Below are 23687 nucleotides of genomic sequence, written 5' to 3'. Positions count from 1 at the left end.
CTTCCTGACCCAGAGATTGAACCCAGGTCTCCTGCATTGCAGGCAGATTCTTTACCATTTGAGCTACAGGGAAGACCCTGTGGACTTAAAATGGGTAGGAGTTCAAAGGGTGAGGAAGGACAAGAGGAAGTCTAGACCAAAGAAACGTAAGGAAAAACGTAAGGAAATCAGGAGTGAAGTAGGGCAGACGTCCAAATGATTTCAAGCTGGCTGCAGTGGGTAACTCAGACAGTGTCATGGTGACTGAGTTTGACACAGATGAACAGAGTTGAGTTTGGAAGGTGTTGAGTTTGAGGTACTGGTGTGCTAGTTAGAAACAAAGGTCTGGAGAATGCTCCAGGATTGGACCATGCTCTGCATAATAATGGTCTTCAACTAGCTGATATAGAAATCATGTCTGCTCATGTGTGTATTTAGCCTCCCTGGTGAATACTGAATGCCTTCTCTGCTGGCACTTGTGCTGGATGGTGAAGGGACAGAGCTGACATGTAGAGGGACAGCCTTCAAAGTTCTTGACGATTAGTTGGGGAAATAGATAAGGAAACAAATCATTACGTTGCAGGAAGGGGGACGTCTTCCAGGGCCCAAGAGTGGGCCTTGTCTAATACTCAGAAATGAATTGTCTGAGGAGACATGTGTGCTGACAAAGGAAGAGACTTTATTGGGAAGGTGTGCCCAGGTGGAGGGCAGGAGGGTAAGGGAACCCAGGAAGACGGCCTTGCTTTTGGCTCAAAGTGGTCTTATGGTAATGGGATTAATTTCCAGGTTGCCTCTGGCCAATCATTCTGACTCAAGGTCCTTCCTGGTGGCATATGCATCACTCAGCCAAGATGGATTCCAGTGGGAAGGATTCTTGGAGGGTGGAAGAATATATGGACTGGCGTCTCCTTTAGACTGTCCCTGTTAATGGTGGTGTGTTGGTTCCGTGTTCCTTACCAGGACTTATGGTTATTATGGTGCTTGGCCTGGGTGGGTGGTTTTAGTTAGTGTTTCCCCATCGCAATTATGTTTTACAGCAGAGGCTATAATAGCGATAAGCCCTGGGCACTGTGGGACCATATGGAGATTCATAGATGATTCTCCAGAGAAACCAGATCATGCCTGAGCTAGATAGTAAAAGTTAAATGTGATATTATTCAGATTAAAAAAAAAAGGAGTATATGTTTCTTGCAAAGGAGCAGTGTATGCAAGGGTAAGGTGGTATGAACAAGATGGATGGTGTGTGCTTAGGGAGCTATGTGTAGTCCCATTTAAATGGCTGGGTTCTAGAAGGAACATGAGAATTAAGGCTAGAGAGGCAAATGGAAGCCAAAGCATAGAGCACTCAGCTTGCTATGTTAAGGACTGGTATTTATTTTACCAGAAATGAGGAGACATTGGAATGTTTCAGTCAACTGTTCTGAATTATTCCATTTTATCTCTTCTATTAATTCTTCAGTTTTTATATCAGTTTGTGTTATCCTTTTAATGATTATTATAAAGGTTACAATACTCTTTCTTGTGTCCTTTAGTTCTTCTTGGGGTACTAGGCTTCCAACTGAGATTACTTTCTTTCATTCAGAACTTCCTGCAGTATTTCTTATAATGTCTGATGGGTCTGATGGTTAATCATTTTCCAGGCTTTTTGTTTCTGAAAGATGTCTTTATTTCATTTTGACTTTGAAAGGATACTTTCACTGGATTTAAAACTCTAGATAGCAGTATTTTTCAACTTTTTAAAGATACTATATCATTGCTTCCTTGCTCCCATAGTTCCTGTTTATAAAGTTCCACTCTTCATACTATTGTTACTTCTTTGAATGTAATATTTTTTTCTGACTGTTTTAAAGGTTTTTCTCTTTATCTTGGTTTTTAGCAGCTTTATCATGCTGGGCATAAATACACTTTTCTCTGTATCTATACTGCTTGGGGTTGATAGGAATTTTTGAGTGCATCTTTCTTCAATGTTGGATAATTCTCAGCTATTATCTTTATTTCTTTTCAATTACCACTTTCCAGTCCTGCTGGGATTGCAATTACACATAGTTTGGACTTTAATTATATCACAAATGTTTCCTGTGTTCTTATATTTCCATTTTATTTTCCTCTCTGGGCTTCATTTTGGATGTGTTATATTGATTTATCTTTGCATTCACTAATCTTGTCTCCTCTGCAATTCTTTTAAACCTATGATATCAGTTTCCCATGTTAGATTATATATATGTGTGTGTGTGTGTGTGTGTGTGTGTGTGTGTGTGCATATATACATATATTCAGTTCTAAAATGCCATTTGAATCTTATATATATATTCTAATTCTCAGTTGAAAATACTTATTACTTATGTTTTAAATTACTTTATGTCATCCATTTTGTCCAAATACTCTCTCTGTTTTCTTTAACATATTTATAATTTAAAGTCCTGGCCTGCTGACATCAATATCTGGATGATCCTTGGATCTGCTTCTAATATCTATTTTTCCTTTTTGGTTATTGGTCACATTTTATTTCTTTCTTGCAAGTCCTATAATTTTGTACATTTTCTGGTACAGTTTTTTTAATTGTATGACAGAAATTGTGTAAAAGTTCTATAGATAATGAAGTTAATGTTATTTTCTTTCCTTAGTTGGACGAAGAGCATGAAGTGTGGTTCGTGTTAATTCAGTTAGGAATTGAGTTCAGTCAGAGCCGGGTCATGGCTGCAGTTAGACTTTGTTCACTTTCAATTTCAAATGTTTGTTTAAGGCCTCTCACGTTAGTGTAGTTATTGTCTTCTAAGTACTGTAAGACTGCGGGAAATGTTAATCTGCCTCCCCAGTCCAATTCATGGTCTCCCACACCATCCAGCACTCAGATTAAGTCCTGTAGGGAACCCTGGGCACAGTTACAAAGTTCCTCTGGATTTCAGTCCATCACATCAACCCACACAGTCATCCAAAGCCTTCTGATTTTCCTTTCCCTTTAGAAAAGTCTCTTTGTCTGTGGCAAACTTGTTTCTTAGCAGTGCCTGGACAGGATTAATCCCCAGAGGGAAGAAAAGATTTGGCAATCTCAGCTCACCTGAGAAGGTTCTACCATCTCATGTATTTTAATTTGATAATCTTTGTTTCCACAGCCCTCTATGGCTTTAAGAATATCGTTTTTGTAATTTTTTTTCCTTCTATCTAGTCCAATGAGAAGGATGACCTGCCGCTGCTTATATCCTACCCAGAAACAAAATTCCTTTTGAAATCTTTAAACAGGAAAATGCCATGTCCAGATTTGCATTTTAGAAAGCTTTCTGGAAACTGTGTGGTGGATACATTATAATGGGGCTAAACTGAAGGCAGTGGATGTATTAGAGCTGTGGGAACTTGTGTGACATCAACTACCTGCTTTTCCATGTTCACTTTGCCTTTTACTAGTTTATATCTGGATAAATTACATAACCTACAAATTCTCAGTTTTCTCATCTGTTGAATGGGACCAATGGTGCCTGGAGTTGTGTGGATTAATTTTAGCAGTGACTAGCCCATAATAAGCATAAATGGTAACTATTATTATTTTGAAGATAAGGAGACCCTGAAAGGAAGTAACTAATCTGAGAAGTGTTGCAGAGATAAATGAAAGGATTATGTGCCCTGGTGAGATGTTAAGACATGTATGATTGTCAGGTTTCTAGCCTGGATAACTGTGTCAATAAAAGAGGCAGTTATTGAGAGAGGACTTATAGGAGGAAGAGATGGTGTAGAGTTAGTTTCAGACTATGTTGAGACAGAGGCACCTGTGGGTCATCAACCAAGGAAAGCTGGCACTCTTCCAAGAAACTGACTATAGTGGGGAGGAAAGATAAAGACCGATAACTGAGAAGCCACTATAAGTCAGGAGAATTACAGTCAAGGCATATTTTAGAATTAGTTTTATTTTTTAGTTCATTTTTTCTTCTGATTTTAGATAGAATATATGCACATTATAAAACACTGGCTAGTAAGAAGTAAAGAGATTCTAAAGAACACAGCAATAGGGGGTCTAAAGAGCAGCCACTACTTCCAGGCCTGAGTTAGATGGGGGAAGATGTGCACTAGGGCTGAGACCCAGACCTTGTAGGAGTGGGTTCATCCCTGTCTCACTGGATGGCAAGATGGCAGAGCTGCTGCAGCTGGAATTTGCAGAAATCTGTTATCAGATTCTCTCCCATCCACAGGGGGTGCAGAACTCACTGCAGAGCCATGAAGGGGGTGCAGGGGAGGCTGTCACAGGGAGGAATCACACTGGTGGCCTTCCCCTTGCCTCCTGGGGTATTATGGAAAGTCATTCACTGGATGGTGGCACACAGGTGGCACTCTGCTGCAGTCACCTGAGAGGGTGACAAGGGAAGCTGCCGGTTCTGGAGAAGCCATACTTGCATAACAAGAGTCTGGAGCTGGAGAAGACACAAGAGGAGCTGGGTCCTTGGGAAGCCACGCTGTAGGTGTCCAGTGCTGGAGGAGCAGCCCTGTAGGGGGCTGGTGAGAGAAGCACCCACTTAGAGAGAAATCCAGTGTCCCTCTAGTGCCCTCTAGTGACAGAGCTCAGCATCATACCAGCTGTTAAAGTAGAGCATTTACAAGACTCTGGCCCATTATCACCCGGTGCTTAAGAACCTGCCTGCCAATGCAGGAGACCTAAGAGATGTGGGTTCTATCCCTGGGTCGGGAAGATCCCCTGGAGGCGGGCATGGCAACCCATTCCAGTATTCTTACCTGGAAAATCCCATGGACAGAGGAACCTTGAGGGCTACAGTTCAAGGGTGGCAAAGAGTCAGACACGGCTGAAGTGACTTAGCATGCAGGCACAGACCATTATCACACAGCAAGCAGTGAAGAGTGGAATGGGAACTGAGGAGCAAAACATTGGTAGTTGGCATAGTACCCTGTTCCTTGGCTATTCATGCTTTTTATTCCACTCCTGTCCTTCACATTATTTGGTAACCTTTGAAATCACAGCCATTATCCCTACTAAGTTATAAGGTGTCAATGGTTATGGTTGTCTTTTGAATAAAATCTGGAAGACTCAAAGCAATAAACATATAGTAAGGGCCAAATTTCTAGCGTAAGCATGGCTTCAAATCAAGACTATTTGCTATCTGTATGACCTTGATCAAGTCAATTAAACTCTCTATGCCTTAGTTTCTTCAACTAAAAATGGGCATCATATTTGTTACCCTCCCCATAATGTTGTCGTGAACATTAGGTGAAATAACCCATGTGAAGCCCTTAGCACAGAGCCTGTCACCTAATCAAAGTTTAATACATTTTCTTTATTGATGATATTATTATTCCACTAAATACCTCTATGACATAGGGATTATTATTGCCCCTATTTACTATATAAAGGGTCTCTGGCATAGGCTCCATGGCATAGAAGAAGAGTTTAAATAATTTATCTAGCTTTGCATAACCAGTAAAAGGTGGATTATAGTTGAGAAGAATCCATGTTATTCAGGCAGGTGTCCATGTTATTAATATTTCTAGATGCGGCCCCTCTTGTTCAAATTTCAAATGATGAAATCACAATCCCTGGGCAACCTATTCTTATGATGATTTATAAATCCAGCTATTTCACTTAATATTGCCTGTTTTTATCATTTTCATTTAAAATTGTTCATCTTTTTCATAGGAGGTATTGAATTTAAAAATTACTATTATAAATGGCACTTTAAAAAAACTCTTAAAAAAAATCTCAAAAAATCTTAAAAAAACTCAATCACCAATACAGTCCCCCCTTCACATTATCATTACAGAGTCTACCTTAAGTCTTTGCCCTGCATTTTACATACATTCTTGAAATCTCCATAATTACAGTGTTTGGAAGGTTATTTGGGGATTGTACGATGAGAGGCATTTTGCCAGACTTACTTTCAACACTCTAAACTATTATTTTGGAACTTGGGACAGTTTTCAAACACTTTGTAACCCCCAGGTGACTTTTTAATCTTACCTACTGGGTTTTTCAGTGTTCTTTTGTATTTTCTTTCTTTCCCTTTCAAGTTGAAACATCTTTCACAATCTCTCTTTAGCTTCCAAGTTGTTCCCTGTGGGTTCTCAAACAGCTTGAAACTCCTTTTTGATATGCTTTATTCAAAAAACTGGAAGCTACTTAGAAGTGGCTCTGGGTCAGATTTTGTCAATAAATTCCCCAGAAGTCATTCAAATTGTACCTATAATATCTTTAAAACTTCCAGGGTAGAAGAAATGCTGCGTTAGTGATACCTCGGGCGAGTTGTTTTGTTGTTGTTGTTCTGTCAAAGACAAAATGCACAGGATAAAGTAAGAGATAACTGTATTCAAGCTATTGCAAGAGGAAGAACATTCATTAAAGAGGAATATCTCAACAAAGGAAGGGGGCTTGAGCTCTTACAGAGACAGGTCGAAGAATCTCAATGAATCCGAGTCTTATCAGACTTATGAGGAGGGTGGAGAAGGCCTTATCGCAGAAGGAGAGAGAAAAGAGTGGTCTTTTGTTGTCATCTGTTCCCAGAACATGAGAGAGTGTGACATTTCTTAACTGCCTCCATGTTCTGGTTTTACAGGATCCAGGTAAGGTTCAATGTTGTTAGCCACTTTACTTCTGTTCAAGATGAATGAATACCGCTCATTGTTGGACAACCCAGAGGTGATCATGAATTCTCTGGGTTGGGCAAAACAGTGTCTAAGAAGTCTCTCTTGGGGATTCTTGCCGGCATTGCTCCAGCAGAACCAGTTGAGCCCGATGTTAAGAGGGAGTGGCAAAGGTCAGTTGTTTCTAAGTCCGGGAGGTCCTGACAGCAAAGGAGAGCTGCAAGGCAGCCTAGAGACTTGGACTGTCAGGTTTTAGTTCTCAGTTTTAGACAGATGTAAGAGGAACTGAATAAGTTTGGAGGATTGTAGTCAGATACTGAAGAAAACTAGAACTGAAAAATTGGTTCAGTTCAGTTCAGTTCATTTGCTCAGTCGTGTCCGACTCTTTGTGACCCCATGAATTGCAGCACGCCAGGCCTCCCTGTCCATCACCAACTCCTGGAGTTCACTCAAACTCATGTCCATCGAGTCAGTGATGCCATCCAGCCATCTCATCCTCTGTCATCCCCTTTTCCTCCTGCCCCCAATCTCTCCCAGCATCAGAGTCTTTTCCAATGAGTCAACTCTTCGCATGAGGTGGCCAAAGTATTGGAGTTTCAGCTTCAGCATCAGTCCTTCCAATGAACACCCAATACCGATCTCCTTCAGAATGGACTGGTTGGATCTCCTTGCAGTCCAAGGGACTCTCAAGAGTCTTCTTCAACACCACAGTTCAAAAGTAGGGGTTAATAATTTGTACAAGATAATAGCCTCTGACACAACTTGCAGGTAGGGTACCAAAACTGGTGTTTTCAAGGAACAGGAGCAAGTCCGTTAAAACTCTATCAGATGAGACAGAGTTTGCATATCCATGCTGCTGCTGCTGCTAAGTCACTTCAGTCGTGTCCGACTCTGTGCGACCCCATAGATGGTAGCCCACCAGGACGCACCGTCCCTGGGATTCTCCAGGCAAGAACACTGGAGTGGGTAGCCATTTCCTTCTCCAATGCATGAAAGTGAAAGGTGAAAGTGAAAGGTAAAATGAAGTTGCTCAGTCGTGTCCGACCCTCAGCGACCCCATGGACTGCAGCCTTCCAGGCTCCTCCATCCATGGGATTTTCCAGGCAAGAGTACTGGAGTGGGGTGCCATTGCCTTCTCTGTTGCATATCCATGGCAACCTACAATTTACAAAGAGGGGAAAAATAGTTCCAAAATAGTGAACTCAGCTAGAATCTGCCTACTTAGAAGGATATGCTAGAGTCAATACTGTCAAATACTGGGTTTTCATTGCTCTCTATAGTTCTTAAACTATAGGTAAGACATATACATATAAAATCCACCCTGCTTTATAATATAATTTTAAATCTAATATCAATAAAGAAAAATAATCTGATATATGGAAATCTTCTTACTTGAACAAATATTTAAGTAAGAAATAAGAGATTTCTACATGTTATTCATTCCAGGAAATTTTAGATAACTGAAGGTCCAGATTGAGCACAAAACTCAGAGACATCTTAGAAGGAAACAAAAAATCCTTCCTATTATATCTTTGCTTACATGATAGCACCATAAATTGAGTGCTACAAAATAGAAGTCATTAATGTGTGAAAAACATTTTTTAAAAGATTCAACAGATGGTTCACATCATATGTCATCAGGGAAACTCAAAGTAAAAAAGAACAATGAGTTATCACTATGCAGTCATTAGAATGGCCAAAATCTAGAACATTGACAGCACCAAATGCTGGTAGGGTTGTAGAGCAACCAACCAACTATCTTCCAAAGTGGCTGTACAATTTTGCATTCTCACCACGGGGAAAGAAGCTAATCTGTGAGGTGCACACTGTGTGATTCCCATGACTCCTACTCTGTGAGATTCTGGAAAAGGCACTGTTGCTCATCTGATATATAGTTAGTCTTCAACCAGGGGGCAAAGGGGAGATCAGATGACAAAAGATTAACTTTGCTTTATTAAAATCAATGGATCATTTTATTTTCATGAAAATGTTTGAATAGCTTCATGACCACCACATTTTTCATTTTCATAATTTTTAAAACACCTTTTGGTTATCATTATTAACAAATCTTGTTGGGCAGCCAACTATAAAATAAAGTGATCAATGTATAATGTCATCATTTCCTGACTAGGAAGTAGAGACTGTAAATGTTTACTGATAACACTTGATGTTAATTTTTAAGAGCAGGTGTTATGGTTAGTGGGTGGATATACAGATTTGCGACATGGAAATCCACCCTTCTATTACCATAACAGCATTCCTCGGGTCTCTGGAATGTAGGAATTTCAAAGCATGAGGAGTGTGCCTGCCCTTTACAAGCCTGGAGAATCTTCATTCATTTGTTCATTTATTCAACATATATATATATATATATATTTTTTTTTTTTTTTAACCATCTTCTAAATACCAGACACAATGCTGCATGCTAAGGATGTATGGGATATAAAGGCAGACGTGGTCTGTGCACTTATTGAATTTATCACCTAGGAGCAATAACTAAATAACTGAATATAAGGAGGTACATTTGGATAGTGATATTGATAAAAGGCAGCTTCCCAGGTGGTGCTAGTGGTAAAGAACCCACCTGCCAATGCAAGAGATGTAAGAGATGCGAGTTCGATCCCTGGGTTGGGAAGATTCTCTGGAGGAGGGTATGGTAACCCACCCTAGTATTCTTGGCTGAAAAATCCCATGGACAGAGGAGCCTGGCAGGCTACATAGGGTTGCAAAGAGTCAGACACGACCGAAGCGACTTAGCATGCATACATTAACAAATGGTATGAAGAAAACAAAGCAAGATAATGTGATGGGATGTGACTAGATGGAGCATCAGTGAAAGTTTCTCTGATTGTTGAGCTGAATCCTAAAAGATAAGAGGAAATAGTTCTTCAAACAATTGAGGGTAGAATATTCCAAGGATGGGAACAGAAGTGTAAAGCTACTGAGGTGGGGACAGTGTTGGTGTATTCTAGGGACAGAAATGTCAGTTTTGCCGGAGCAGAGTGAGAGAGATGCTTGTAGGGGGCATGAGGTGAGGGTGGAGTGGGTTAGGGATCAGGTCACATGGGGCCATGTAGCCTAGGCAATAAACCTGGGTTAATTTTAAATGTGAAGGAAGTCTTAGAAGGCTTAAAGATGGAATGTGACCCAATGAATCCAAATACATTGGCTGTTACTAACCCTTCTGAGTGAACCACTCACCAAGATTACAAGTAAGTTGTTGGGCCCAAAGGACAAGAAGTTTGAGGCTTGAGGTTCTACATGACACCTATATGGGAACTTGAAGGTGCTTTAAGATAAGCTGTATGTTTGAATAAATATAAATTTTCTTTACAAGGAGTATCTGACAGATTCCAGTCACAAATCACAAGAACCTTGACAAACAGTCTATTTGTCTTCATAAGAACACTTCACCCTTCACAACTGTTCTGCCTTAAACAACACACTTCATGGCAAGTGTATCAGTCAGGGTTCAGGGAAGCCAAAGTAGCAGGACCATGTATTGAAATTTATGACAAGGAATCACCTTATGGGGTTGTGAGTCTGGTGCAGCAAGTCCAAGAAGAGTAGGGCTGAGTCAGGAAGGAAGATTATGGGCAGATTGAGCATAGGCTAAAGCTGTCATCCACAGCAGTTAAAACAGGAAGAACATGGAACTCATGGGCACAAGCAGAAGCCTTTATCCAGTATGTTGGCATTTCTTTTCTCTCATAAGGAAGCCTCAGTCCTGCTTTTGAGGTCTTCTAACTGGCTAAGTCTGGCTTTCCCAAATTATCCAGGATAATCTCCCTACTAAGAGTCCATTGATTAGGGATTTTATATTGGCAAAATTCTTCAGAGATGCTGGGAGCTGGAGTGAGGACCTCCACCCATGGCAAAGGTCATGAGGAAGGAGGCTCAACATACGCAAAGGCAGGATCGAGCCTCAGGAGTCCCCCTGGAAATTCTCGAGCATCTACACCCAAAACCAGAGTCTGCCTATTTTACTACTTTGTGCTCTCACCTACACCTCTGACTTTACGGGGGGCTGTCCCCCACCACCTCTTTCGGAGAAGGACTTAACTTAGAGCTCCAGTTAATAATAATTCCTGGGTGTGATAGGAGTGTTTCAATCTACAAACTCCTCTGAAGGTTCTCTAGCCTGCCTGACAGGCTTGTCTGGCCACATGTGATTGCTCACAGTCTCCCAACCGTGAGAGGCACGAGATGCTTTAAACCTTCTAAAAACAGGTTCTTTAGAGAAGTTAGAAAACTATTAGCGTAAGTATAGTGGGCTGATTAGAAATTGTATTGGTGAAGGGTTTTTCATTTGTTGAGCCAATGTTTACTGCTAAATCTCTACATCCCCTGCCCTTATACACATTAATGAATATATAGAAGAAATAAGTATTAACCTTTGATATTAATCATGTTAGACCTTAAGCTAAGCAAATTCTTTCCTTAATTAAAACCCACTACACCTCACCCTATAGGAATGTAACTTTATCTGGTGCCTTCGGAAGGTGGCGTCTGTTTTAAGAATAATCACCCCTGGAGAAATAAGTGTTCTGGTTGACTGACTGCTGTCACAAGGAGAGGGTCATAAATTGTCAGCAGGCCCCCTGGCCAGAAAATGATGTAACACCCCTAAGACCTTTGTATACATCTGTATGAAGCACCTGACTTTAATAAAAGTCAGGACGGCTGACCTCGCATGACTTTTGTATAACATCTCAGTGTATAAAAACAGACCCTGGAAAAATAAAAAATGGGATCAGTTCCTCGAAAGACTGGTCTCCCCATGTCGTTCTTTCTCTCACCTTCTGGCTGAACCCCCATCTGGAACGTGGAGGCTCGTCAAGCCTACTAATTATGCCTGGGCTTCTAAGATCTGACCGGGGAGGCCTTAGTGTCTCCTCTCCTTCGGGAGAACGGGAGGACGCCTGTGGCCTACGTAAGTGACGCAAATTCCTTATTTTGGAATTTTATTAGCTTTCCACGTAAACCAAGTTATTCAGACTCTTTTCTCCACTGAATTTTCCTGCTGAGCTATCCTCATTCTATTACTCTTTATATCTCTAATTAATATTTAATTAAAGCTATTGTATCCTGATTGCCGAAGTCGTCTCCCCTTCAAACTCCCTGGATCAGCCGGGGCTGGACCTCGGCAGAGCAACACCTAGATTAGTGTTTTGTTGAATAACTGAGAAGAGTCTTCAGAAGAGTCTGTGATGAAAACGAGTCATCAGAGCAAAGTTAAAGATATTCTTTTATAATCTTAAAGAGGTTCAATAAATGGATAATGGTTTCTTACATGTATCGTAATCCATGGCAGACTCACTCATATGCAAACATTATGCCATGAATCCAGCAGGTGTTGTTACTCTGAATAGCGAGATGAATTGAGGACCATTATTCATTTGGAAGGTGTTAGGTTAATGACATGACTTTTGCCACATAAAGGAGTTAGTGAAGCTAATGTAGGTTAAGTTATATAAGTTTTATCCACAAACACCCCTGTGAATATTAGGAGTTACAATCACTATGGTGGCTCAGATGGTAAAGAATCCATCTGCAATGCAAGAGACTGGGGTTCAAGCCATGGGTCAGGAAGATCCCCTGGAGAAGGGAATGGCAACTCATTCCAGTATTCTTGCCTGGAAAATCCCATGGACAGAGGAGCCTGGTGGGTTACAGTCCCTGGGAGTGCAAAGGGTTGGGCACAGTTGAGTGACTAACCCTTGCCTTACCTTATCACCTTATGGCAAATAGATAGGAAAAGTGTGAAAACGTCGCAGATTTCATTTTCTTGGGCTCCAAAATCAATGTGGATGGTGACTGAAGCCACGAAATTAAGAGACGCTTGCTCCTTGGAAGAATAGCTGTGTCAAACTTAGTGTTTTAAGAAGCAGAGACATCACTTTGCTGACAAAGGTCAATATAATCAAAGCTATGGTTTTTCCAGTAGTCATGTATGGATGTGAAAGCTGGACTGTAAAGAAGGTTGCACGCCGAAGAATTGACACTTTCGAACTGTGGTGCTGGAGAAGGCTTTGAGAGTCCCTTGGACAGCAAGGAGATCAAACCAGTCAATCCTAAAGGAAATCAGTCCTGAATATTCATTGGAAGGACTGATGCTGAAGCTGAAGCTCCAATACTTTGGCCACCTGATGCGAAGAGCTGACTCACTGGAAAAGACCCTGATGCTGGGAAAAATTGAGGTCAAGAGGAGAAGGGGGCAACAGAGGATGAGATGTTTGGATGGCATCACTGACTCAATGAACATGAGTTTGGGCAAACTCAGGGAGATAGTGATGGACAGAAAAGCCTGGCATTCTGCAGTTCATGGGGTCACAAAGAGTCGGAGACCACTTAGCAACTGAAAAACAGCAACAGCAAGGAGGACTTTTAGGGTGTTCTGGGTAAGGAGAGGAAGTCAGATTGCAAGCAGGGATCATTTCCAGGTAAATATTTCAGGTGCCTTTTGTAAAAGAAATCTGAAGACGAAAAGGACTCAGCTCTACAAAGCTTCCATTAATTTGTTGAGATTTATTTTCTCATTCTAAATACATAGCCACTTTTATGAATAATTTTGTATTTGTAATTTTTTGTTCATTTTCTTAAAGAAGGCAGCAGGAAGTAGCCAGAAAGACCTCGACGCCCCTATTCCCAAAGAATTGGGCCTCCAATCTCTTGAGGGGGGAATGTTAGGTAGGTAGAATAGGGAAAAGGAGTCCAAAATGGCGGTGGCTAAAAGACAAGGAAGGTCCAAGGACCAGAGTGAAGACTTCAGGCAGAACAAACAGAACAAACAGCACTCTTGGCTAAGCCCAATTTACATAGGGCAGGCCCAGGTGGAGGAAAAAACATATAAAAGGAGGAGCCAAAGCGCTTTCTCATGGACTGTCTCTCTTTCGTGCGTGCGCTCTTTTCTTTCTCTCTCTCTCTCTCTCACTCTCCTGCTATCTTCTAAATAAAATAGAGCTGTAACACTGAAAAAAAAAAAAAAAAGGCCCAGTAAATAGATATCCAACCTTGCATATGAATTTTTTATCATTTGTTTTTTAACTCAAAAATAAATAAATAAATTATCCCTGACAAGAACTTACAAAGGCCTTTTGGTTCGTTATTGGTTGAATGGTCCCCAAAACCAGTCAGTTACAATGAAAGTTCCCCATCTAGTTGTGATACATCTCAGCAAAATACTAGTGTTTATTTCAAAAGCAACGTTTTGGCTTTCACAGTGGTCCTCAGGAGAATTCTGAGGCCTTCAGAATGCCTTGTGATGCTACAGTGCTTACCTGCAGGCACAGACGACAGAATCAACTACGAACTGGCAGGAATCCACACCATCTTGTGTTGCTGGTATTAGGGCAATGGAAAGTGTTTTCATTTTTAGCTTTGCTGATGAGGTAGGTCCAGGTTGCATTTTGTCTTATTAACAAAATATAGGGCTTCCCTGGTGGCCTAGTGGATAAAAGTCCACCTGCCCATGCAGGGGACACGGATTCGATCCCTGGTCAGGGAAGATCCCACCTGCCTTGGGACAACTAAGCCCAGGTGCCACAACTACTGAGCCTGTGCCCAGTAGCCCCGACCAGCTACTGAGTCCACGTGCTGCAACTGCTGAAGCCCATGCATCTAGAGCCGCTGCTTCGCAGCAAGAGAAGCCACCCAAGGAGAAGCCCATGCAGCGCAACTAGACGGTAGCCCCCAATCGCCACAACAAGAGAAAGCCTGCGTGAAGCAGTAACTACCCAGTGCAGCCAAAAACAAATAATCAACATATACATATGTTCTTATATGAAAAACAGCGTATGGTCCTACTGCTCAAATATTAGAACGTATAAAACATTATTCAGTGAGAATTCTCTCTCCCATGATGCTGAAGTTTTCACTGGACCTGTAATCTTTTTCTTTATTGTTATTTGGGGGGTTGTTATACATTTGTATTGGTAGTACCTTTATAGTCAGAGGTTTATATAATTCTTCTAGTACTTTATTTTTCTAGGACAGTAACAATTAGATTCATGTTAACTGATGATAAAATGAACATGTTTCTTCATTCTCCTCCCCCTCTTCCACCACACAATTTTATTTAGTAATATGATTTTTGTGCTTCTGTTAAATTTGCTTTTGCTGCTATCACTTGACTTGTTGGTTTAAGTCCCTTGTCTCTCAGCTGTTACTGAATTATCAAGAATGAAACTTCTTTCTTACTTTCCCAGTTTTTGTTAATTGTATCTGGCATTTGCCTTCTAATTTGTCATCCGAGGCTATGCTGTTTTAATCTCACTTATACATTTAAATTCCCATCTCTTTCAGAATTTTCCACAGTTTATTGTGATCCACACAATCAAAGGCTTTGGCATAGTCAATAAAGCAGAAATAGATGTTTTTCTGGAACTCTCTTGCTTTTTCCATGATCCAGAGGATGTTGGCAATTTGATCTCTGGTTCCTCTGCCTTTTCTAAAACCAACTTGAACATCTGGAAGTTCATGGTTCATGTATTGCTGAAGCCTGGCTTGGAGAATTTTGAGCATTACTGTACTAGCTTGTGAGATGAGTGCAATTGTGCGGTAGTTTGAGCAATCTTTGGCATTGCCTTTCTTTGGGATTGGAATGAAAACTGACCTTTTCCAGTCCTGTGGCCACGGCTGAGTTTTCAAAATTTGCTGGCATATTGAGTGTAGCACTTTCACAGCATCATCTTTTAGGATTTGAAATAACTCAACTGGAATTCCATCACCTCCTCTAGCTTTGTTCATAGTGATGCTTCCTATGGCCCACTTGACTTCACATTCCAGAATATCTGGATCTAGGTGAGTGATCACACCATCGTGATTATCTTGGTCATGAAGATCTTTTTTGTACAATTCTTCTGTGTATTTTTGCCACCTCTTCTTAATATCTTCTGCTTCTGTTAGGTCCATACCATTTCTGTCCTTTATTGATGCCATCTTTGCATGAAATGTTCCCTTGGTATCTCTAATTTTTTTGAAGAGATCTCTAGTCTTTCCCATTCTGTTGTTTTCCTTTGTTTCTTTGCACTGATCACTGAGGAAGGCTTTCTTATCTCTCCTTGCTATTCTTTGGAGCTTTGCATTCAATGGGAATATCTTTCCTTTTCTCCTTTGCTTTACGCTTCTCTTCTTTTCACAGCTATTTGTAAGGCCCCCTCAGACAGCCATTTTGCTTTTTTGCATTTCTTTTCCATGGGGATGGTCTTGATCTCTAACTCCTGTACAATGTCATGAACCTCTGTCCATAATTCATCAGGCACTCTGTCTATCAGATTTAGTCCCTTAAATCTATTTCCCACTTCCACTGTATAATCATAAGGGATTTGATTTAGGTCATATCTGAAAAAGCCTCTTGATGAAAGTGAAAGAGGAGAGTGAAAAAGTTGGCTTAAAGCTCAACATTCAGAAAACTAAGATCATGGCATCTGGTCCCATCCCTTCATGGGACATAGATGGGAAACAGTGGAAACAGTGTCAGACTTTATCTTTTTGGGCTCCAAAGTCACTGCAGATGGTGACTGCAGCCATGAAATTAAAAGACGCTTACTCCTTGGAAGGAAAGTTATGACCAACCTAGATAGCATATTCAAAAGCAGAGACATTACTTTGCCAACAAAGGTCCGTCTAGTCAAAGCTATGGTTTTTCCAGTGGTCATGTGTGGATGTTAGAGTTGGACTGTGAAGCAAGCTGAGCGCTGAAGAATTGATGCTTTTGAACTGTGGTGTTGGAGAAGACTCTTGAGAGTCCCTTGGACTGCAAGGAGATCCAACTAGTCCATCCTAAAAGAGACTAGTCCTGGGTGTTCATTGGAAGGACTGATGCTGAAGCTGAAACTCCAATACTTTGGCTAGCTCATGCGAAGAGTTGACTCACTGGAAAAGACCCTGATGCTGGGAGGGATTGGGGGCAGGAGCAGAAGGGGACAACAGAAGATGAGATGACTGGATGGCATCACTGACTCAATGGATGTGAGTTTGAGTGAACTCTGGGAGTTGGTGATGGACAGGGAGGCCTGGTGTGCTGCAATTCATGGGGTTGCAAAGAGTCAGACATGCCTGAGCGACTGAACTGAACTGAACTGAATGGTCTAGTGGTTTTCCTACTTTCTTCAATTTAAGTCTGAATTTGGCAATAAGGAAAGAGTTCATGATCTGAGCCACAGTCAGCTCCCAGTCTTGTTTTTGCTGACTGTGTAGAGGTTCTCCATCTTTGGCTGCAAGAAATATAATCAATCTGATTTTGATGCTGACCATCTGGTGATGTCCATGTGTAGAGTCTTCTTTTATGTTGTGAGACGAGGGTGTTTGCTATGACCAGTGTGTTCTCTTGGCAAAACTCTATTAGCCTTTGCCCTGCTTCATTCCATATTCCAAGGCCAAATTTGTCTGTTACTCCGGTGTTTCTTGACTTCCTACTTTTGCATTCCAGTCCCCTATAATGAAAAGGACATATCTTTTGGGTGTTAGTTCTAAAAGATCTTGTAGGTCTTCATAGAACCGTTCAACTTCAGCTTCTTCAGCGTTACTGGTTGGGGCATAGGCTTGGATTACTGTGATATTGAATGGTTTGCCTTGGAAATGAACAGAGATCATTCTGTCGTTTTTGAGACTGCATCCAAGTACTGCATTTCAGACTCTTTTTTTGACTATGATGGCTACTCCATTTCTTCTAAGGGATTCCTGCCCACAGTTGTAGATATAATGGTCATCTGAGTTAAATTCACCCATGCCAGTCCATTTTAGTTCACTGATTCCTAGAAAGTCGACGTTCACTCTTGCCATCTCCTGTTTGACCACTTCTAATTTGCCTTGATTCATGGATCTAACATTCCAGGTTCCTATGCAATATTGCTCTTTACAGCATCAGACCTTGCTTCTATCACCAGTCATATCCACAGCTCGGTATTGTTTTTGCTTTGGCTCCATCTCTTCATTCTTTCTGGAGTTATTTCTCCACTGATCTCCTGTAGCATATTGGGCACCTACCAACCGGGGGAATTCCTCTTTCAGTATCCTATCATTTTGCCTTTTCATACTGTTCATGGGGTTCTCAAGGCAAGAATACTGAAGTGGTTTGCCATTCCCTTCTCCAGTGGACCACATTCTGTCAGACCTCTCCACCATGACCTGTCTGTCTTCGGTAGTCCCACACAGCATGGCTTAGTTTCATTGAGTTAGACAAGGCTGTGGTCCATGTGATCAGATTAGCTAGTTTTCTGTGATTATGGTTTCAATGTGTCTGTTCTCTGATGCCCTCTTGCAACACCTACCATCTCACTTGGGTTTCTCTTACCTTGAATGTGGGATATCTCTTCATGGCTGCTCCAGCAAAGTGCAGCCACTGCTCCTTACCTTGGACAAGTTTTCTCTTGAGAAACCTATATGCAGGTCAGGAAGCAACAGTTAGAACTGGACATGGAACAACAGACTGGTTCCAAATAGGAAAAGGAGTACATCAAGGCTGTATATTGTCACCCTGCTTATTTAACTTCTATGCAGAGTACATCATGAGAAACGCTGGGCTAGAAGAAGCACAAGCTGGAGTCAAGATTGCCTGGAGAAATATCAATAACCTCAGATATGCAAATGACACCACCCTTATGGCAGAAAGTGAAAAGGAACTAAAAAGCCTCTTGATGAAAGTGAAAGTGGAGAGTGAAAAAGTTGGCTTAAAGCTCAACATTCAGAAAACTAAGATCATGGCATCTGGTCCCATCACTTCATGGGGAGTAGATGGGAAAATAGTGGAAACAATGCCGGACTTTATTTTTTGGGCTCCAAAATCACTGCAGATGGTGATTGCAGCCATGAAATTAAAAGATGCTTACTCCTTGGAAGGAAAGTTATGACCAACCTAGATAGCATATTCAAAAGCAGAGATATTACTTTGCCAACAAAGGTCCATCTAGTCAAGGCTATGGTTTTTCCAGTGGTCATGTATGGATGTTAGAGTTGGACTGTGAAGAAAGCTGAGCACTGAAGAATTGATGCTTTTGAACTGTGGTGTTGGAGAAGACTCTTGAGAGTCCCTTGGACTGCAAGGAGATCCAACTAGTCCATCCTAAAAGAGACTAGTCCTGGGTGTTCATTGGAAGGACTGATGCTGAAGCTGAAACTCCAATACTTTGGCCAGCCCATGCGAAGAGTTGACTCACTGGAAAAGACTCTGATGTTGGGAGGGATTGGGGGCAGGAGGAGAAGGGGACAACAGAGGATGAGATGGCTGAATGGCATCACCGACTTGATGGATGTGAGTTTGAGTGAACTCCGGGAGTTGGTGATGGACACAGGGAGGCCTGGCGTGCTGTGATTCATGGGATCACAAAGAGTTGGACATGACTGAGCGACTGAACTGAACTGATACATTTAAATGTTAAATACATTCAATATCACCACCATATCTATTTCCATATTTTCCACAGTAATTTCTCAGTTTGTGTTGTAGTAATTTCCTAAAAAATACTGTTGGGAGCAGTAACCCCTGAAATCCCCACATGTTGAAACTATTGATAGTTTTCAGAGTTGAAGGGCAGCTTGGATGTTTGTCATATTCATACCTCACATATTGTTTGCTTGCTTATCTTGTGGAAGTTGCTCTGTCTTGAAGATATCTAATGCCTGACATTTATTTCTCTTCACTTGAGTGACTAGATCATTGAGGTTGACTCTCAAGTGATTCTGTCTTTATCTTTAAAAACTAGTGATTTTGCTATTGTTTTTGGCTATTCTGAGTCTATTATTTCTCACACAAGGTATGTCTTTTTTTCCCCCCAGACTAAAACAAAAATTAGGTTTTTTACTTATATCTTTTTTGCCCCCAACTCCTTCTTTCCACTAGAGATATCACCAAACTCCATCTTTCCCACAATTAAAAAAAAATTGTCTCAGGCCAGTAACAAAGTTTGCCTGTCTCTAAGCTATACAAAACATAAAACTATACCAAGAAATATCAAATTTACCAGCAAGTAAAGGGATGGGGATTTTGGAAAAGTGAAGACATATTAATAAAACTGTGATTATGTTTGGAACTAAGTTACCAAACATGCAGAGGCAAGACTGAAGCTTCATTGGAACTTGAAAGTTCCAAAATACATGCTATGGGCTGAATTATGTTTCCCCAAGTGCCTAGCCCCCAGCATCTCACAATGTGACTCTATTTGGAGACAAGGCTATTGAAGAGGTGATCAACAGCAGATCTTTTCTGTATGTCAGGTCGTCTCTTATTTGAGGGTAGTTTTACTACATAATGCTTTAAAATATTTCTGCTTACATTTTCTTTAAGACTCATCCCATTTATGCTTGCTGGATCTTTTTTCAACATTTCTCATTTCCCTCTAATTTATTCTTTTAGATTTTCATCTCCTCGTATTTGTTTTTCTCACTTGGATACTCTATGCTTCCCATTGTGTTACTGCAGTCTGTTTTCACTTTGGTATTTTTTTCCCCTAAGTTCTGCCAGTTGACTTTTCATCATTTCCCGTTGTGTCTTCATCTCTTCCCTGAGTTCTTTCACTCTTGCTCTGTGATCTTCCATACAGAGATAAGCACTTTTTGCAATTTTTGAAATTTAGTTTGTCTCAAAATTCTTAGTAACAATATTTGTCTACTGGCAACGTGTTCCTGGTGGTGATATTCATATTGATGAGTTTTGCTGCTCTTTTAAAAATTCGCTTTAATTTGGTTTATAATACATTTGTGTCCATGCTATGCCAGTTTTTTTTTTCAATTTACCCTTTTAATTAATTATCTTTAATGAGGTTGGTTTTCATAGACTTGAAATTTGTAGTAGGTCCCTGGCTGAGAGCCTGGGACATGTGATCAGTGTGGCCTTCAAGTTTCACAACCTGTAGAGATGGTCTTCTTTAGCAGAAAATGGCTTGTAGGTGAGATTCTTTATATAGTTCTTCCTCATATGTTTCTCTGAACCACATGAGAGCTTGGGGAGACCTTTTGCTTCCAGCTTCCAGCCTTGTTCACCCCATGTAGCATCCATAGGTATAAATGAAAGATACAGTGTTTGGACCGCAGGGTGAGCTCCTCATCTTTAATGAGCGTCTCTTTGCCAGCACTTTCTGAAATGCTGCTGTTCTCTCCATACTTAGCAATTTATCTTTGTAACTTCTGTCCAGTCTCTGCTGTTTGCTGCCCTTCTTCATGGTTTGTAGGCTGCAGGTTAGGTCTACCTTGGGGTTTTGCTAAACATAGAATTTGCGCAGTTATTTCCTCTTACTTTCCTGGTTGTTCTTGTATAATAGCCAAGAACAAAGAAGGCAAGATACCGACTTTTATAGTTATGTTTTTATGGGAAGTGGAGAGTTTGGGTTTTCTTTTTTTTTTTTAATCCAAATGTATAAAGATGCTTCTATACTGTGAGGTTTTTTAATGTCTGTGTAGTTTCTTTGTTTTGTATTTTTTGGCTTAGTATTTAAAGTGGCCCTCAGTCCAGCTCAAATATCATTCTGTTTTATATATCTTACACTTCTGTTGGATCTTTCTGAATTACTCAGAGTGGCCAGAAGAGTAGCTCTCTTTCTCCATACTTGTATTTACTTTGACCCCTGTAGTTGGCTTTCCTTTTCTCCCTTGCAAATGTTTCCTCATCTCCATAGTCCTCGCCATCAGTGATAATTCTCTCTGGGCTTCAGGGTCTATTTCAAATAGCATCCAATTCTTAAAATCTTTTCTCTGATCTCTGTGTATTGTTACAATCTCATTATGTGTTTAACCACCGTTTACATTGCTCATATTCTCTTAGAACAGATCCTATTATAGATGATATTTTGGTTATTTGGCTACAGCTCCCACTTTCTACCAGTTGGAAGGAAGCCTGTGACTTAGTCATATTTGTGCCCCATTTATACCTGAGCATAGTACGTAATGTATATTCAACAAGCATTTGTTAAAATGACAAAATTTAGCAAAAGGCCAAAAAAATTTTTTTTGGAGTGCAAGGCACAATTTCCTCCTGCTTGTCACTAACACATATAACCATTCATGGGGCTAATTTGGCTGTCTTCTGAAGCCACAGATCCCTGCAGATCAAACTATCCTCTAATGATGTAATGGCAGATGTACTTGTTTAGTCATGCATTCACACTGTGTTTTGACGATTTTAATTGTTTTATTTCAATACAGAATAATTTGTTCTTTGCTTTGTACGAGTCCTTGATCATTGTTAAGCAGATGAAAAAACAAAAATGGAAAATGCAAGCTTCTTTAGTCTTTTCCTGTTAAATGGTAGATCTCTATCATGATATAAATACATTAATAGATGAAGTCTGTTAAAATTTAACTTCTAAATTTAAATTGAATTAAAAGGAATAGAAGAAGTTTAAGAGAAAAATTTCCCAGGAGACGCTTGGTTTGAAAACATCCACGTTTCAAGAAGAAGTGAAATTTGAAAATTTCTCCCCACTATTTCATTTAATTGGATCGTTTACCAAGCACAATTTATATGTCATTTTCTACACCATTTTGCAGCATTGAAAGCAGTATTTGATGAGAAAAACCTGTTCCCCAAAGAAATTCTGGATCATGAAAGAAGAGCCAAGCAGTTATGTCAAGAAACAAGTAGTGAAGTGAAGATAAAAAGAAATAAGAAACCATTGTAATTGAAAGAAAAATAAATATTTCATCATCGCATGAAGTATGTATATAAAATGCACAAAAAATGGAATCAAGAATATTGCTCCTTTCTTTTACTCTATATTTGAACTCCAGGAAACTTCATTTTGAAACAGTGTTTAAGTGCTGCTTTTATCCATCACATTTCAATTTCTCTCCCTTTTTAACAGAAAAATATGACTAAAAAGGGGACAATAGCACCTGGTGTCTATTCTCATGTTGTTATATAAAAGTTCCAAATTTTTTTCCAAACAATTCCAGAACACAGTGTTCTAACCAGTCACACTTCTTGTTGCTCCTATAGACAAATATGTTTGTTCAATTTTCATTGTAAAATCAGTTTGTGTTGAAGTTAAATATGTACTGACACAGAGAATATAAACTTGACTAAGAAAAGCATTCAGGGTTATTTATGCTCTTTTTGTTTTAAAAAATGATTCTGATAATGCAATTAAACCTTGTCAGTAACAGCTATTACTATTAATTTTTTAATGACACGGCCATCTTCCAGGTGCTTATTGAGAAATCACTGCATATGTTCTATACTTCGTTATGTGTTGTGCAGTACTTAGTCCCTCAGTTGTGTCCGACTCTGCGACTCCATGGGCTGTAGCCCACCAGGCTGCTCTGTCCATGGGGATGCTCCAGGCAAGACTATTGGAGTGGGTTGCCATGCCCTCCTTATGCTTTGTTATACTGTACTCTAAAATTTAGTGGCATAGCACAGCCAAAGAGGAAAAGGCCTCAGGGAAAAAAATAGGAGACTGGGTTGTATAAAAGACTCATTTTATGTGGAAGGTCAAGTAGGGACTATTTGGTTTGGCTTATGAAAGAGAATTCATGGGAGATACAAACTATTCTCAAACATTTCAAAGCTGCCTTGAAGAAAGAGAGTAGAAGTAGAACTGATGGGCACACTTGTAAGAGGGCAGATTCTGGAATTGCTTCCTAATCCTTGTTAAAACTTGAAAAGATTTCTTATTTCCCCTTTCCTTCCCATATTCATTTCTCATCTTGATACAGAATTGTTGGCAGCAGTCCTGCTGCATGGCTAGGAAAGAAAGTAGGAGGACCTGAGAGAAAACCCAGCAGAGATAAACTAGACCCAAGAGTATGGGTGGGGGAATTTAGTGGGATGGAAATTAGTGGATGGAAAGGAAGAGGGTTGAGCAGAAGCAATGACCAGCATAGTTGAGAGATTGGTTATGTTGTAAATAAATATTGTGTAAATAAAATGAATAAATTAGTAAATATATTGAGAATCAGATCAGATCAGTTGCTCAGTCATGTCCCACTCTTTGTGACCCCATGAATTGCAGCACACCAGGCATCCCTGTCCATCACCAACTCCCGGAGTTCACTGAGACTCATGTCCATCGAGTCAGTGATGCCATCCAGCCATCTCATGAGAGCCAAGTATCTCATGGTTATAGAAGGTATTTATAGGACTTCCCTGGTTGCTCAGTGGATAAGAATCTGCCTGCCAATGCAGGGGACACTGGTTC

At 40.4% G+C, this 23687-nt stretch overlaps 1 protein-coding gene across 1 annotated transcript in view; it reads left to right on the top strand.

Moving 5' to 3' along the window:
• The window catches only part of WDR49 (WD repeat domain 49), a gene marked incomplete at its 3' end in the record, with an annotated part of 164645 nt that extends 142485 nt beyond the window's left edge, over positions 1 to 22160 (top strand). The window contains exon 18 of the mRNA XM_010835277.1: positions 22039 to 22160. Coding sequence (XP_010833579.1) covers positions 22039 to 22160 — 122 coding nt within the window. The remainder of the gene's footprint in view (positions 1 to 22038) is intronic.
• Between the last annotated feature and the right edge of the window lie 1527 nt (positions 22161 to 23687).

Source organism: Bison bison, unplaced genomic scaffold (genome assembly GCF_000754665.1).
Source record: "Bison bison bison isolate TAMUID 2011002044 unplaced genomic scaffold, Bison_UMD1.0 scf7180017864040, whole genome shotgun sequence".
NCBI lineage: Eukaryota > Metazoa > Chordata > Mammalia > Artiodactyla > Bovidae > Bison > Bison bison.
Note: the sequence above shows the minus strand (reverse complement) of the source record. Positions and strands in the feature narration are given on the sequence as shown.